This window comes from Agelaius tricolor, unplaced genomic scaffold (assembly GCF_023055355.1).
Source record: "Agelaius tricolor isolate 1412-34295 unplaced genomic scaffold, bAgeTri1.0.p SCAF_1, whole genome shotgun sequence".
In the NCBI taxonomy this organism is placed as follows: domain Eukaryota; kingdom Metazoa; phylum Chordata; class Aves; order Passeriformes; family Icteridae; genus Agelaius; species Agelaius tricolor.
Window position 1 is genome coordinate 80723229 of NW_027269261.1, and position 16989 is coordinate 80740217.

The 16989-nt window shown below is 40.3% G+C and overlaps 3 protein-coding genes across 8 annotated transcripts in view; 1 reads left to right on the forward strand and 2 right to left on the reverse strand.

Annotated features, from left to right (window-relative positions):
* CPSF3 (cleavage and polyadenylation specific factor 3) overlaps positions 1–4383 on the reverse strand; it is a 19413-nt gene extending 15030 nt beyond the window's left edge. Inside the window, exons 1-5 of the mRNA XM_071441035.1 lie at positions 4212–4383; positions 3663–3726; positions 3160–3257; positions 2067–2195; positions 1166–1343 (exon numbers count right to left, since the gene is read on the reverse strand). Of these exons, the coding sequence (XP_071297136.1) occupies positions 1166–1343; positions 2067–2195; positions 3160–3257; positions 3663–3726; positions 4212–4345 (603 nt within the window). The 5' untranslated portion in view covers positions 4346–4383. The remainder of the gene's footprint in view (positions 1–1165; positions 1344–2066; positions 2196–3159; positions 3258–3662; positions 3727–4211) is intronic.
* ITGB1BP1 (integrin subunit beta 1 binding protein 1) lies at positions 4283–13427 on the forward strand. Of its 2 annotated transcripts, none has more exons than XM_071441080.1 (7): positions 4283–4412; positions 5755–5855; positions 6762–6840; positions 7947–8083; positions 9305–9397; positions 12209–12358; positions 13069–13427. In XM_071441080.1, exons 2-7 carry the CDS (start codon positions 5784–5786, stop codon positions 13138–13140), a joined length of 603 nt encoding a protein of 200 aa, XP_071297181.1. In that variant the 5' UTR covers positions 4283–4412; positions 5755–5783; the 3' UTR covers positions 13141–13427. The 2 variants fall into 2 exon arrangements, with proteins under 2 accessions (XP_071297181.1, XP_071297190.1); XM_071441089.1 differs by having other exon boundaries at positions 4320–4412; positions 5758–5855.
* Positions 13428–13709: 282 nt separating this feature from the next.
* The window catches only part of ASAP2 (ArfGAP with SH3 domain, ankyrin repeat and PH domain 2), an 84640-nt gene continuing 81360 nt past the window's right edge, over positions 13710–16989 (reverse strand). For all 5 annotated transcript variants that reach the window (XM_071441006.1, XM_071441002.1, XM_071440995.1 and 2 more), the window contains one exon: positions 13710–16362. In XM_071441006.1, coding sequence (XP_071297107.1) covers positions 16288–16362 — 75 coding nt within the window. In that variant the 3' untranslated portion in view covers positions 13710–16287. The remainder of the gene's footprint in view (positions 16363–16989) is intronic.

Consider the following 16989-nt stretch of genomic DNA (forward strand, 5'->3'; position numbering starts at 1 on the left):
ATAAAATTATTTATTAAAAGTTCTTATAATATTTTTTGATACTAAAAAAGCCTGTAATCTAATTGGTTTTCCAAATGGAATAATCACTTTCCCCAATACACCAAGAAGTAATTTTTAATTGTTATTTATTTTTAATGGATTCTTAACTGCAGGGCAGAATGCAACTCTCTGCACCAAAATTGATGGTTTCAAAACTGACATTTTTTGATTTAACAATAATTCCATTGATGTAAATGTGAATAATAAATAACATACAGTCAGTGACAGCAGACACCTGGTCTGCCAGGTAACCTACTATCACAGGGAATTAATAAAAATAATGATATTAAAACCAAATCTATTTGAGTCACGCATAGTGAGAGGGAAATCTTCTTTGTTATGCCTCAATCAGAAAAAAACCCAAAAAAGCAACACTAAGAGATCTAAACTTTATTGTGATCACTGTAAACTCTATTTCTAGGATTTTTTTTAAGTTAAAACTCTTGTGCTTCTCAATCATTATAAATCAGGAACAAACTCCTGGGTAGCAAGCCTCAGAACCACCTTCTCTCTTCCCTCTTCAGGGCTGTGTGAAACTTTCCTTGGACAGTGATTATCCTGCTGAACTCTAATTCATGAGATGTGTTTCAAGTATCTGGTTTTGGCACAGTGCTGCCTCTGATTATATGATTTACTTAATCCCTCTGTGCCTAAAATTAATAATAATCTTATTTATTTAGGAACTTCAGCACAGGAGGGTTATGATAAAAATGTAACTCACATACACTGACAAATGCCATATAAGAGCTTGAGACAGGTAGAGACGTAAGTGAGAATTACAGAAACAAACATCTGTTCACAGATTTAATAAAATGCAGCTTCCACAAACTGCCTCAGCTACCACCTGCCTCTGATCAGCCCAGCAAGGGAAACTACAAGTTTAGTGGTTCTAAATCTGAGTCATATCTCAGACTCCCATACAATCCACACATCTTACCTGATTTGTGTCACTTGCCAGTGTTAATCAATGAGAAAATACATGTCCTAAGCCAAGGCCTCTGCCCCTGGCCTGAGTCCAAGTCTATTGGACAGCTCCAGCCACAGTGGTGGGGCATAAGAGACAATAATAATTAATAACTACATTAGTACTCAGGCTTGATTTCAACTTGTAAGAAAGAGAAAATACCTTCACACCAGCTATTTCAATCATAAACATGGCTGCTCCCAGAACATGGCCTGCGTGGTAGCACCAGAATTTGATTCCTGCCACCTCTTTCACTTCATGGAAGTTGATGGTCTCAATCTTGTCCATGCTTTCTTCCAGGTCTGTTTCTGTGTACAGCATGTCATCTGCTGAGATGTTACTGCATACAAGTGAAATGGCTAAATATCAGCTCATCTGAACAGCTGGAAAAAACTTCCTGGCTTTTCCCCACTGACAGATTTCCATTCAGTAACACCACGTCCCCCATGTTAGAAATCAAGCCCAGCTCCTCTAATGTAGCTCCTTAACCAGAGTTAAAGTACCTTTCTTCTGAAAGGCCATGCTAGAAGAGTCTTTTCAGTTAAGAATCTGCTCTGTGTTTCTCCAAAGGTTCCCAGCCCCGGGCAGAGATCTGCAACTTAGATTTAACAGTCCTCAAAAACCACATGGATCCATGCTTTTCCTACCAGCCCAGAAGAAACAAGTTAAAAGAGGACTGTTCACCAGGATTCTGATCCAAGCTCAAAACAGCTGACTTGAGATACATTCAGGACCATGTGGTCACAGGGAAATAATGTGTAAACAAAAAGAGATAAAAAAAACCCCAACATGTAAGTAACAGAGCCTCTTTGTATATTTAATATTTGATCTGTCCTTTGCTGAAGAGTGAATTGTATCTTTAGGAGCTTAAAATTCACTACAAACTATCCATGAGGTAGTAAAATGATTCATTACTTCTAACATCATTATATGTAATGTTGCTACTTAAGATAACATCCAGGTTCATCCAGCTACTTTTGGTAGCTTGACCTTAAGTTTCCCATTGGAAAGGGAAATAATAGGTGAAATAATTCAGGAAGAGACAGCCCACAGGTTAGCTTACCTGACTTTAACATAGTCTGAAAGAAGCCATCTGTAAATAGCTTTTGTGGCATGAGTCATAAATGTCCTTCCCTTAAAACTTGTTTTCTGTAAAAACCATGGCAAAGCCCCACAGTGATCTAAATGGAAGCTTAAAACAGACACACAAATCCAATTAATACATTCATATTACACAACACTAATATATAACATCTATAATTCACTACTTCACTGGACTAACCATGGTGTCATAAAAATCCAGAAACAGAATTTTCAACCTTGTTGTTAACTGTGCTGGTCTACATTCTGCAGACTAGTGACTAAAAACATGACCAAGAAAAGGTAAAACTAATACAGGAAGTTCTCCATTAATTGCCAAGGTTTTACATGTATAGTATTAGGATATCCTTCTTTCTGTAATTTCCATATAAAGTTAGAGGGAGAAAAGGAACAGGAACCAGGGACAGTAAACATCAAAGATACATGAAAGCTAAAAACATTATCCTAAGTTTGCATGTTACATACTACAGAATAAAACATGATCTCTGAAAATTAAATTTTTTGTTCACACTTCTAGTTCGATCCATCTTAAGAAATACTTTTGAAATACAGGTAGAACAAACACATACCACAAAAGCTCAGTATTTTATGGAGAACTTTTTATTACTGATTACATCATTTAGAAATGGTTCTCCTTGTCTCTCAGACACTAAGCAATACATAAACCACATTCAAAGCTTGTGTGAGTCTCCAAGAAGCTTTTAAATTCAAAGCCAACAGATCAAAAAACACAACCAATATTCTTCTGCAGTGTTTGTGTAGAAAACTCACTCCACAAGCTATCACAATGGTGTTAAAGCAGGACAGGATATAAAACAGTCAGAAATCATAGTGACCTCAGAGAAGAGCTGTAATGTCAAAAGTGAATGAACATCCTCAATGTTCAGTTCTTAATTCTAAATGGAGATCTTCAAACTTTTTTTTAAAAACCCAGAAACTAGAATTTTCCCCTACCATCTAAATAACTCCTATTTTTCAGTCTCTCTTAATAACCTACAAGTGAACACAGCTCAGACCATGATGTCAAGTTATTTGTGCTTTTAGGTGCTACTTACTGACTAATAAGGAGGAGATCAATCTCAGCTGGATCTATCAAATCAATGTATGGAAGAGCATCCATTCCTTCCAGCCCAGGATGAATTCCACAATCAAGCTGAAAATCAAAACAAAGTTAAAACTTCTAGGAGAAGGTATAAAAACACCTCTTCCATCTTGGTCTATGACATAGTTATTAGTGAGTGGTAACTTTTAGCATCACACAAAAAAAAGTTTTTTCTTCATTAAACATTACTTTCAGCATTGGACTTCAAGCAGAATGGTTTGGGTTGGAAGCACATGCATTCTATATAGGGAGAGGGTTTTATTTTACAGCACAGCCTCTGTGATGTCTAATGGCATACATGCTATACTGCTCCAGAAGGCTACAAAATGTGCCTTTTCCAGCACTGTGTCTGACTGCAGAGCAGAGGCTGAATTTGACCTACAACATTTCAGATCATTTCTGTGATGTGAAGTAGCACACTGAGAGGGCATACAAACATATCCATGCAATAATTACCATTATTTTTCTTCCTTTAAACTCCAGAATGATGCATGACCTTCCTACTTCTTGGCCAGCACCTCTGCAAAAGGATATGAAAGTCATGAGGACTGAAACAACCCACAGCGCACAGATGTGACCACACTGGATGCCTTTACCGCGGTTATTTTTCTGTGGAGAAATAACAACTGCACGGCCCTTTTAAGCCCAGCTATCCAAAGTACCTGAGCAGCTGTACTTATCCCAAAGGAAATGAGGCCCTATGTAACGCAGCAGAAATAAAACCAACCCGTTTGAGGAAATTATTTTAGCCTTTTTTTTTTTTTACTGAACACTCGAGTCTCAAACTATTGACACGTACAACTAAAGTTCACCTAAGTTACAAATCGGGCCAAATAAGCCTGGAGTAGCACCTTCAAGCTGTCCCCAAACCAAGGCTTGTGGGAACGCTACCACAACCCCCCTCAGCCGGCAGCGACCCCTTGACCAGGGCAAGAGGCGGCCCCAGCGGCGCTGCCACGGCCCCGGCCCGGCCCCCCGCGCCCCCCGGCTGCCCCGGGCGCTCACAGGGGCCGGATGAGCAGCTGGTCGCTCTCCTCGGCCGGGATCAGTGCCTCGGCTTTGCGCTTGGCCGCCATCGCACCGCGCTCCTTCCGCCGCCCCGCTGCGCCTGCGCCGCCCCGCGCGACCCGGAACGGCATCGGCGGCGGCAGCAGCGGGATCGGCAACGGGATCGGCAGCGGGAGCCAGCGGGGCCCGGCGCGCCCAGTGAGCAGCGGCCGCATCGCTCTGTCACTTTTCGGGTTATCGGCTGGGGACGGAGGGAGGAACGGGGAGAGAAGCCAAGGCGGGATCCGGTGCTGCCCTGCCCGGCTTCCCGGGCCGCCCCCTGCACCCGCTGGGGCAGGGATGCTCCGCGGAAAGCCCGGGAGCTGCTGAGGGCCCGTGGATGCACCCGGACCGCCCGGGAGCCGCGGGTGCTGAGGGCCTCGGAGGCCGCTGCGGAGCGGCAGAGGCGCCTCTGGAACGGCCGCAGGGCTGTGCGGAGCCGCCGGCGCATCCACGCTGGAAACCGGGGCTCGGTGTGTGCTGGACACCGCCCTGCCCCGCACGCCGCTGGTTGCCCTGGGTGGCTCTCACTTAGTCCGCCAGGCACTCAGTGTTTGCTTAGCGGCGGAACAGCGGCGGCCTAGGGACTGTGACCCACCACGGCATCGCGCATCCAGGCTCCGCCTTGTGCTTCTTTCATTATTTTCTGCAGTGTGAGCCGTCTTCCGTAGGTTGTCATCATCCATTGTCCTCTTTCTTCCGCCTGCTCAAAGTTTCTGAAGTTTTGTAATGACAATAATTCGTCTCTGAAGCTGAGAAATAGGGTTTCAGAGAAACAGAGAGCCAGCGTCCCTGTTGCTTGACACTGGCCAGCCAAAGTTGAAGTGAAGCAAGGTGTTGGTAGGGCAGGCACATAGGAAATAGGGTTCTGGAATCCTCTCAGAACTCCCAGGAGCTCAGTTCTAATGCAGTAAATGTACCACGCATTTTACTTAATTCTCAGGAATATGTTAAGTGGTAATGGCTGCTCCTATGAGTATTCCAGTCAGTAGTTCTTCAGAAATAGGTTGGGGTTGGTTTTTGTGGTTTTTTTGTTGTTGTTAGGGTGGTGTTTATTCGGGTGTTGGGGGGGATAGATTTTGCTTTTTGTTTTGTTTTACTGGAAACACTGCCATAGGAGCAGGGAATGTGTTGTGCACACTTCATAGGGCACTTAGATTGTACTCACAAGTAAAAATCACCTAATGTTTAGGTGGGAATAAATTTTAAATTTTGCCTTGTTTCTAAATCTATCTATGCATTAGAAACTGACCTTTGCAACATTCTGTAAACCAGGCAGTAGCATTTTTTGGCAATTCAGAAGAATAGGGAAGTTTTAGCAGAGAGCTTGAGGAACTTTTCCCAGTCATGCATGAAGAGCACCAGAGTAAAATTCCTACCCCCATTCACAGAGTCCTGAGCAAATTTCCAGTTTTAGTCCACTTTGGACACAGTCACTGGTATTTGCCTGGACCTCCTTCCCTTGATATGACAGGCTTTAATTTTAACTTTTTCTTCTTAGAAGATCTTCTTTGATCCAATTATGAAAAGATGTTTAGAAAAGGAAAAAAGCGACACAGCAGCAGCAGCTCACAAAGCAGTGAAATCAGCACTAAAAGCAAGGTAAGCTGGATGTGGTGTTTATTCTCTTTGTGAAGCACTTGGGTTTGTTCCAAGTAAACAGTTCAGTGGTTCACTTACACTGATGGTAGGATGTGATTTCCATAAAATGTCATGTTCCACAAAGAGAACTTTCTACTTCCATTCCTCAGATTGTGTTATGAGAGTTAAAAATACCTATCAGTCATAAAGCCCATGTATTCTGAGATGAATACTCAGTCACTTCCACACTGAATTGCACAAGCACAAGATTTTCTCACAGCACATAGAAAGGTTTGAAGAAAAAATTACTACATTTGTTCTAATTTTTTTCTTTAAGGACAGTGCCTGCTGCTAGATACCAAAATGAGTTTATTCTTCAGTACTTCTTGGTTTCTCAGTATCTCTAAAAGTATTCTTAATTTTGAATAATGTGTTCATTTTGTCTGATCAGTTTTAGAATGATCACTTGAATATTCTGGATTTTCCAAGGTGCTGTTTCTTTTCCCCTGCACTGCTGTGTTATTTTAGGTATTGGTGACAAGCATGTAGTTGTCAATTTCTTCATGTAAAATTGCAGTACCAGAAAAAATGGGGCATAACCCTAAGGTTTATTTTTCCTTTTTCTCTGGAAATAACCTTAAGGTTCATTTTCTTTTCCTCTGTCATTTCCTCCTTCTTTCAAAATATCTGTGGACTTCTCAAAGGTTCCTGATGAACTTTTATCAGTCCAGTCTGCACTGAGGCAGAAAAATAACTTCAGGAAAGAAACAGGTGGTACTGTTTTTTTCTCCCCATTTTCCAGTGCTGCTGAGTAAATAGAACATAAACTGTAGGGGTTTAAAAAAAAATACTTGAGGCAGGACATCTACAAGTTAATTGTTAATGCATTCTCAGTAACTTTCTGATGATGCTGATTTTTTTTCTTAGTCTGTAGATTCCAGTCTTGGGGGACTTTCCAGGTCTAGTACTGTGGCCAGCCTAGATACAGACTCCACAAAAAGTTCAGGTATGTAATCGGAGCTTGAGCAGGTATGGATGGAGCAGGATTACTGAACATGGAAAAGTATGGTGGTGTTTGCAGGGGTCTTAGGATGAGGGAAGAGATGAGGATCTGACTCCATGTTTCAGAAGGCTTGATTTATTATTTTATGTTATATATTATATTAAAACTATACTAAAAGAATAGAAAAAAGGATTTCATCACAAGACTAGCTAAGAATAGAAAAAGAATGAATAACAAAGGCTTGTGACTGACTGAGACAGTCTGGACAGCTGACTGTGATTGGCCATTAATTAGAAACAACCACATGAGACCAATCAAAGCTCCACCTGTTGCATTCCACAGCAGCAGATAACCATTGTTTACATTTTGTTCCTGAAGCCTCTCAGCTTCTCAAGAGAAAAAATCCTAAAGAAGGGATTTTTCATAAAACATGTCTGTGGCAGAAATGCTTAAGATAGGTATTTTCAGTAATATGAGTGAATCTGTTAGGTAGCTTGGTGACTATTGGAGGCACAGCCCTAGGCTTCTATTATTTACAATTCTAGGATTGTAAATCTAGGATTGAGTCACTGTTTTCAAAGTAAAGTATCCGAGGATGAAAGCTGTGCTACCAGTCTGTTACCAGCACAAATCTTGTACAGCTTTTTGGATTGCTGTTTTCTGCTTTCTGAGTTTACATTTGCACCAAAATAATGGAAATAAGATTTGATTTTATTTGTTTTTAGTCACCAGTGTATCACTGTTGGACCAAACAATTAATTTGAAACAAATAGACCTCAAAAAGTAGAACCAGCTTTTTAATGTTTTCTGATTCAAGGTTGTTAACTCCAAATTTGAATTGGCATCAACAGTGCTGTTTATACCAATATCATGTATGCATATAAAACTGTTGCCTTTACCAAGGGTCTGTTCTAAATCAATCCAGTACAATTCATTAAAGAGGAGTTAGTATACTGTGATAAGTGTTTGATGAAAGTCTGCAAAATTAGGGGATTTATTATGTTATTATTATTATATTATATTTATTATGCTAATTCCTGTCAACAGCAATTAGAATAGCCTTACAGTTCTGGAAGTCTTCAGAATGGCTTTGTTTTACTTTGTTGCAGGACAAAGCAATAGTAATTCTGATACATGTGCAGAATTCAGAGTTAAATATGTTGGTGCCATTGAAAAATTGAAATACAATGAGAGCAAAAGTCTTGAAGGGCCACTGGACTTGATAAATTACATAGATGTTGCACAGGTAAGTGGGTTACAAAAGGCAATACCAACAAAGTCAAAACATCTTAAACTTAGGTGTGGGGTTTTTTTATTTATCCCCACATTTTTTATTTATTATATATCCCCCCATTTTTTATTTATTAAAATCTGTAAGTTTTAGACTTACTTGAAGAAAGTGGCATACTTAACTATTAACCTATGAATCTCAAAAGCCATCACAGTTCTGTAATTTTAGGTGACTGGAGAAGATGCATCCAGAGAACCATTCTGCAGAAGCAGGCTCAGAGCCAAGGCCCTTTTCATGAGTCCTTATTGATTAAGTCCCAGCTGAAAGCTGTTACATTGCCTCCAGCACGATTAGGATTAGTATCCAGGAGGGAATATCTCCCCAGATTCTTTAGTATTGTAAAAGTTTTCCCATAGAGGAGGATGTCAAGTTTCTGCAAGTTTCATCACTCATGAACCTGTGACCAAAGAACCTGAATAATATTTGGGTCATCCTTGCCAAACTCTGGTTGCTTGTACTTAGTTTTGTACTGAAAGCCATAACTGGTTGTTCTCATTAGGTAGCTGATTATATATATTTAAAAGCACAGAATGTCTGTTTATTGTGCAGCAACTTGCCATTTCTGAATATTTCCTAAAATTGTTTTTGCAGCCAGACAGTGAAAGTGCTGCCAGTGGAACATGGATCGCCTTTGGTCAGTGCAGCACGATAGGCCATGCATGGTTTTTCAGCCAACCTGATTTGACCACAGAGCCAAATTCTCCCCTGAGATGACAAATTCCTTTCTGGAACCATGTGATATTTAGAGTAGAATAGACCAGAATGGATAAGAGTGTTCCTGCTGGAAGGGACCCACGGTGACCACCAGTCCAAACTGCCTGACCACTTCAGGGCTGACAAAAGTTAAATGTGTTGTAAAGGGCATTGTCTAAGTGCCTCTTAAACACTTGACAGGTTTGGGGCATCAACCACCTTTCTAGGAAGCCTGTTCAAGTGTCTGGTCACCCTCTCAGTAAAGAAATGCCTCCTAATGTCCAGTCTCCCCTGAATGTATTTCACATAACCTTAAGAGACTGGATGAGCACTGGGTAGTCCCACAGAGCAGGATCTGAGCAGGGTTTGTGCTGGTGCTGACCCAGTGGACCCAAGTACACATAAATATGTTTTCTGTTATGTATCTTCCTTGTTCATGTTCTTCTGTCTGCACTAAAGGATTTTGTTTGTTTCCCTCCAAAGCAAGATGGAAAGTTACCTTTTGTTCCAGGTGAAGAGGAGTTTATTATGGGAGTTTCCAAGTATGGCATTAAAGTTTCCACATCTGATCAGTATGTAAGTGCTTCACCCAACTTGTCTTTCTGATGAGAGTTGATAAGTGCTTTCATTTATTTCTCTGGTAGATGATCTGTGTCACCAAAATGTCATTTCTGGCTTTAAGCAAAAGCAAAACAAACAAGCTCTCCCAGCAGCACTGCTTCATGTCATATCTCCACAGGCTGTGTTTTCCTGGATTTATGACAAAAAGCTGTTCCTTTTGAGATAGAGCACCAGACAAAAGGCAAGCAAGTCTTTGGTAACACTTTGGACATCATTATTTCTTGGGGAAAGTAGTGTGACTGTGGTGGCCAAGACCATAGGTTCCTCGGCCCAGGTTAGCAAGGCAGTTCCTCTTGGCATTTCTGTGAAGAGGGAAAAACAAAGGATGGGGTTTTTCTAAGAATACCCGAGTTGCAAGCTCTTTTAAGTTCCATCCTGCACTCCTAATCCAAGAGTTCACTCCAGCATTAAAACCTCATGATTCCACTTTATTGATCAAGCCTACTTTTTGTTTGCATCATTTCCTACATGATTTCTACATAGTTTCTTTTCCTTTAGCGCACTTCAAGTAGCTTCTTTGCTAAAAATAAAAATCCGGTCTCTTCCCCAGGGCCCTCCAGTTGCCTTTGTGTAGCTTTGTGTTGCAGCCATGTGGTTTCCTTCTGGTTGCCCTCAGAGCCCCAGATGCCATAAATACTTGGCCTTATGAAGCCTTGACCCATCAACAACCCAGCGATGCCTGTTCATGAAAGCCTCAAGTATGAGCATGGAGAATAGCATTGCTTAATAGTTGAATGCTCTGAAGAGAGCCAAAAAGTTTCCTTTGGTCCCTTCAGAAAATCAAACACTTGTTTCTAGTGCCTGGGAGGAAGGGTAGTACTTGTTATTCAGACTTTGAATTCTTTTGAATTCTGTTTTTGCTCTCCTAAATTCTTAATTCTCATTAAAAACATAGGTTACACTATTCTTTGAATTCCTTTGTGCTTTGGTAAAGATCAAATAGCTAATTTAAGACTTTCATCCATCGCTTTTCAAATTGCGAGCTTGCACAAGCAGATAAAGCCTTTTGTGGTTAAGCTAGCTTGCACTGACAATTTGTTGCGTTGCATTGTTCCTCAAATTCTGGCTTTTTGCATCTGTGTCACTGTAGGCATTTAATTTGTCCTTCAGTGTGTTAGTTCACCAAATTCTATTCACAGAGTTCCAAGATACTAAAAGGATGGGAAGAAATGAATTTACAAGGAGGCTGTACTCAAAAGAACTCTATCTATGTGTATGTAGATTATCACTCTGTGAGTGATAATCTACATACACATTAGTATTGTAGCAAGTGCCAAGCAAGCAACCCTTGAGAGTTACTAGTAATTTGGTGAGCAGTCTTGGCATCTTTCTTACAGAGATGGGAGGGTGGATGCAGTAAGCTCCAGGCAGGCTCCAGCTGTCCTGAGCATGGTGGGATATTGCTGATGGTGAGAGCAATGAGCTGAGGAGCTTCAGGATGGAGATGTTTTTCAGCAAGATGACCTTAGGGCTCTGGTGGAGTTCTCTCCTTCCAGGGTTCCAAGGCAGGCAGCAAGCTCACTGCCCCTTTTTACAGCTTCTATATCAAAGTGGGCATTGCTTTAGACCCTTCAACTGACAGAGACAGCTGTTTGATGCCATGAACACAGAAACAAAGCTGTCTAGAATTCCTAAGACCCTGGAGATGGTATGACTGGAATAGACCAGATGAGTATGATCAGAGGGCAGGATGGCTGGAGAAGAAAGGCTTGTGTAGGGTACAGCTGCAGAGACTTTGTACTGAATGTCTTCTACCAATCCCTCTCTGGAACAGCCAAAATCAGAAGTATTGGGACTATGGTGGAAATCCTGCAGCTCTGATGGAGAGTAGATTTCTCCTAGATGAGCTTAGTGGAAGAGTCAGGACACATCCTGTGGTTTAGGTCACCAATAGCCTGGCTAAGCCACATGGCTACTGCCCCCCAAAGCAACTGGCCTTGTCTGTGCTCTTTTCTGGGAACAGTTTCTTGTGTGTATCCTTCCCAAGACTGGACAGGGGAAAAATACTGAGGAAGTAAGAAGTTGTTTCAAGTTACCTCTGTGCCAGAAGGACAGTGTCCCATCTGTCACAGTGGCTGAGTGAGGAAGTGAATGTGCCCTTTCAGATTATGGCCAGGAATGTCTCCATAGAATCATGGGAGGGGCTGAGTTGGAAGGGATCTGAAACATCCTCTAGTTCCACCTCCCCTGCCATGGGCAGGGACACCTCCCACTACACCAGGTAGCTCAAAGCCCCCTCTAACCTGACCTTGAACACTTGCAGGGATTGGACAGCTACACCTTCTCTGAGCAATGTGTTCCAGTGCCTCAGCACTCCCACAGTAAAGAATTTCTTACCTTAAATTCAATAACTTACTATAAACATACTCCTTCAGTTTAAAGTGATTCAAATCCCCTTTTAGTCACTACATACCCTTGTAAGAAGTCCCTTTCCTGCTCTCTTGCAGACCCCCTTCAGGTACTGGGAGGTGCCCCAAAGTCTCCCCATGAGCTTTCTCTTCTCCCAGCTGAACAACTCTGTCAGCTTATCTTCATAGTCCACATAGGAATGCACTTCTAAAGTAGAAGCAAAAGTTAAGGCTAAACCTGTGCTTAACTACCACTTTTTAAAATCTTGACTAAACTCTCAAAAAAAAAATTTACCAAGGAAAACTTTTCTCCTTTAAATAAATCTAAAGTATTCTTTTGTAAGTAAGAATAAAAACATGGAAAACTGAAATATCTCTTGCTGTTCCAGAGTAACTTTTATTTGCCATGTGCTTTCAGGATGTGTTACATAGGCATGCTCTCTATTTGATTGTAAGGATGGTGTGCTATGACGATGGTCTGGGAGCAGGAAAAAGTTTACTGGCTTTGAAGACAACAGATGCAGCCTCTGAAGAATGCAGCCTCTGGGTATATCAGTGCAGTAGTTTGGTAAGAGTTTATGCTTTCAGTATTTAAAATAGGTATTGGAATTCTGATTCCAGTAAAGGGAGATTCTAAAACCGAAGGCCCTTGTGAAGGCTTTTTGGCAGAAGGAGGATTGCTTAATGTAAAAAAAAAAGTATAAATTTGTGCTGGCTGAAGAAGGGAAAACAGCCCTGCTGCCTTCATGGGATTAGCTTTGAGGAAAACACCTACATTCCCTAAAATTGCCAGTGACTGTACTCACCTGAGAAAGCTCTGTCCAGTCTAAAGGGTGCTATGGCAGCACCTATGGACAATCTCTACTTCTATTTCCAAACAAAACAAAAATCTTTTAAGATGTGGAGCAGGAAGGGCTGGAGTAACAATTCTAGTAATAGAGCATGCAACCATATTTGTAAGCAAGGGAGGTGATCCCTCCTTATGAGTAGGAGAATTCATTGTCAGGATGCTCTGATGACACTGACTCTTGGCTGGCAGTGCTGGGGGAACACAAAAAATGAGGTTCTGAATGTTGGTGCTGTGCTATGCTGACAGCCAGCAATGCTGACTTGGTTCAAAAGAGCTCGTGTAAGACAGCTCCTACGTGTCATTGCAGGCCAGACAGGTGTTTTGTGGGTCTCACAGAAGAAAATGAAGGACACACTCTGCTTTAAATGAGTTTTGAGAAGTTTAGAAGTTCTTCAGAAGGTGTTAACGTGAGTGTCTGGGTTTTTTAGGAACAAGCACAAGCCATTTGCAAAGTGTTGTCTACAGCCTTTGACTCAGTTTTAATGTCGGAGAAGTCCTGATTTCCTTGGGCAGCAGCGTTGGTGCGGGAGGCACCGGGCTCCTCGTGACACCAGGGACAGCTTGGAGCCACACACTGTCCTAGGAGAGACTTACTGTGCAAAGGAGACCCTCACAACCTTGCACATGGTACTTGGCATTCCCCAAACATGACTTGAAGAGTCCATCTTCAGTGTCCAGGATATTACAGAATTTTATATTTAACACAATTTCTCTTTTTCCTAAATCATGTTTTGTATGTTAATGTCAATATTGCAGAAATGTAAAATAAAACTGACACTTGCTTCTACCTCGTTGTCTGAGAAATAATTTGTTAATATAGACTTTGATTCTGCTTAACCCAGGTACTAGAAGAAAACAAAAGCCAAGTGGTAAGATGGAATTATTTGGTGCTTTACCCCTGTAATTTAATCTCTGTAGGTGTGCCATCTACAGTTTTTCTGTTCAACTAAAGTTCATAAGAAAGACATTTTTTCCTCAAGTGATACTTGTTTGTATTTGTCATTTTTATACATTAAAAAGAACAATATTGCATAAGCAATACAAGGGAACAGAAGAGAAGCAGAAAAAGTGATTTTAAAAGTAGTTTTATTTTTCCAGACATTTGACTGGTTAACAAGAGTAAAATTTATTAATCATGCTCTAATTATAAATCACTGCATCCAGGACATTGAAAATAAGAGTTGATTTTAGGTTATACAATATATACAGTTGCTCTGCAACTAAACAAAATAAAAACAACTGAATTGAATATTATACATCTCATAGCATTCTAAGCTGCATTTTAAGTGTCACTTGCTCCCTTTTAAACAGTTAACACAGCAACCTAATAGTCTGTCTATTAACAGATTTTTTTGAATCAGATTTGAAAAGTTGTATGAAATATGCCAACATTTTGGACTTAAAATTCTTAATTTTATATTATAAATAGATATCTACAGGCTCTAGAATTTCATTTTTCTCTGCCAGAGGAGAAAACCTTTTGAGAAACTCAGAAAATCAAGGGATAAATTTTGCTTAGCTGCTCTTTATTGGTCCTTGGGATTTTACCTGTCTGCACTGTTAGTGCTATTAAATTGTAGTCTACAAGTTTCCTGGTCTTTAAGTGACCAATGAACAAAGTTGTGACATTTTACTCTATTCCTCTTCTAGCAGAACTCAAGGGAAATTTGTATAATTTTTTTAATGTTACGAATTGTTACATACACTATAAGATTCTGTGTTAAAAATACTGTACATTAGGAGATCTGTGCAAAATAATATGCCCATTTACTCTCTAGACTCTATCAGGGATAGAAACATACAAAATAGTGTTGCAAACTGAACGTATCAGTAAGTGAATAAAACTGTAGTGCTAAACTATTACTCTATCATTTTACTGGGAACTTTGAAAATACAGACTAATTTGCTTCAACTTGCAATAAAAATATCTTGAAACATTCCAGTTTGTTCCCCATTCATACTGCAGCAACAGCATCTAGGAAGTGGAAGTTACACATCTACGTGGCTGTACCCACACGCCCGAGAGGCATCAACCAACGGTACCATTCAGGAAGGGTGACACAGGGTGAGATCAGTGTTGCTCTTCCAGCATTTTCGCAACGTGGTTCTCATCCAAATAAGCACAGATGTGGTGGTGGCCTGTTTTCCATTCCTTCCAATATGAAATGGCCAATTTAAGCACCATTTACCAGAAATTCAAAGCTCTCTTGATAAATCTAGAGATACAATGTTCACGTAACGTGATCAAAGCCAATGTGACCTAGACATTGATTTTCTGTATCCTATGCCTCAGTTGTTTCCTGTAGCATAAGCAAAACCTGGTACAATTTCACAATACACAAACATCAAAATGATGTCAGATCTGTATTGGTGTTTTAAAATTCCATCAACCACCTGGGTACTATCCATGGCCTAGCTTTTGTTCACAAATCAGCAAAACAAGTTTAACAACAGTGTAGCTACCATATATGTGGGTATTCTATATAAATACAGAGTGAGTTGGCAAACTATCATTGTTTGCAAGGTAGTGGCACACAAATTTCATAAACCAGAACATAACGTAGTGAACTCATGAGGTGTCAGGTATCTTATTGACCAAGGATAATTACCTACATGTTCCACCAAATATGTTCTCTCTGTGAACACATTGCTGGATGATTTAAAGAAAATTCAAGAATTTTAAAAAAAAGTCTTAATGCTATAATGAGACAAGTGTAAGAAATGTTCTGCAATCCATCATCATAGTTAAGTAAGTACATTTCAGGAAGTGCAGCTTTCAAATCCTTGAGTTAATGTAGTAACTCATTAATATTGCCATAGTTTAGTTAACCAGCAGTAGTCACATTAAATGACCAAAATGGATGTAACATACATAAAGAACATTCAAAAAACAGGTTCTACACACATGCAGCATAGAAAAACAAAACAGTCTCAAGCTCACAAAATTAGAACTAGAAAGTTCAACGACTAACACAGATTTCAGATAACTTTAAGCAAATATCTACATCCATTCTGAAAGAAAGAAGTTTCTCCTGTGGTAAACTGAAGTACTTTTTCACTTTCACCTGGCCAAAGACACATAATTAAAACAATTTCTTCTGCAACTGTTGGCATCCTTGATGACAGCCAGTATGGCAAGCTACTAAATGAGTCCATTTCAGAACTACAGAGCAGCTTGCATGTTTTGGTTCCAGCACTTCAAATGGTGTCAAGAACTAGATAAGTTCACTGCCCTGGTAGATGCACACACAATTTCTTTAACTGGGGAAGCAACACTGAACTGTTGTACTGTCATGTTACAAAAGGGAGATTAAAATTACAGTGAATTGATCGATAAGAACATTCATAATGTTGTGATATTCAGACACATGGATTTTGATTGTTAAAGCTTTTCAGTTCACCTTGAAAAATACAGGAAGAATTGTTTTTATTTAAAAGTGTAAACTGCTTATGAGAAATTTTCACGTAGAAAAAAGTTTAAAAGTCCCCAAACCAGAACAATGGCAATAAAAAAGTAAGCTACAGTACCTAGGACTTGGGCAGTGCTCTGGCAAGGTGGCTGCGGATAGGTAGGTGAAATGAAATAGAACAAAACTTATTTCTGTGACTGCTGGAAATGAGAAATGTCTTCACTTATCAGTAGCAATCTAGTCAACAATAAAGTGCACAAATGATACAGGGAAAGCTCCTTTCCGACTGGGATCTCCATCAATATGACCAATCTGAAAGAGTCCAGATATTTTTCAAGTTAAATCTCGAAATGACATTTCAGTATCACCAAAATGAATACCAGTGACCTTCCTGCCTGTAGCATAAGCCTCCCACCAAATCTTTTCTGCAGTAGTGCTAGTTTTCTTCTGCCAATAGGAGAATTCAGTCCTAAAGAGTGCCTATTTTTCAGCTGTACGTTGGGTTTTTGTCAAATGCAAAAGTTTTATCCAGTTCTTTGAATATACAACATCTTACTGCAGTACCACTGCTGCATAATTCCAGTGCAATCTGTAATGCCTGGCAGCCCACGTTTGGCCTCTGTTGAGTTGCTCCTCTAACCATCACTGTGAGGCAAAAGGATGAATCAAGCTTCAACAGTTTCAGGTTTTACATTAACCTATTTCTGTTTATACATATTCTTGTCAACTTAGATGCAATCTGAAGCTCTGTTCTTCACTAGCTAACAGATTAAGGCAAGTGTTTTCATGCACAATAATTTTCCAAGATTTTGCTTGAGCCAATAAGACTCTGGAATGTAAAAACTTGAGATGGTTTCCCAGCTCAAATAGACTCAGTCCTAGTCATCTGAAGGCTGAGGACAATACAAAGCTCTCCTCTGATGCTGTCCTGGGGTGACT

What these genes read in the sequence shown, in the direction of transcription:
- ITGB1BP1 (XM_071441080.1), top strand. Translation starts at nt 5,784, where the DNA reads ATGTTTAGAAAAGGAAAAAAGCGACACAGCAGCAGCAGCTCACAAAGC. An exon ending in AAATCAGCACTAAAAGCAAG is followed by an intron (nt 5,856 to 6,761) that starts GTAAGCTGGATG and finishes TTTTTTTCTTAG; the next exon opens with TCTGTAGATTCCAGTCTTGG. An exon ending in TATATCAGTGCAGTAGTTTG is followed by an intron (nt 12,359 to 13,068) that starts GTAAGAGTTTAT and finishes TGGGTTTTTTAG; the next exon opens with GAACAAGCACAAGCCATTTG.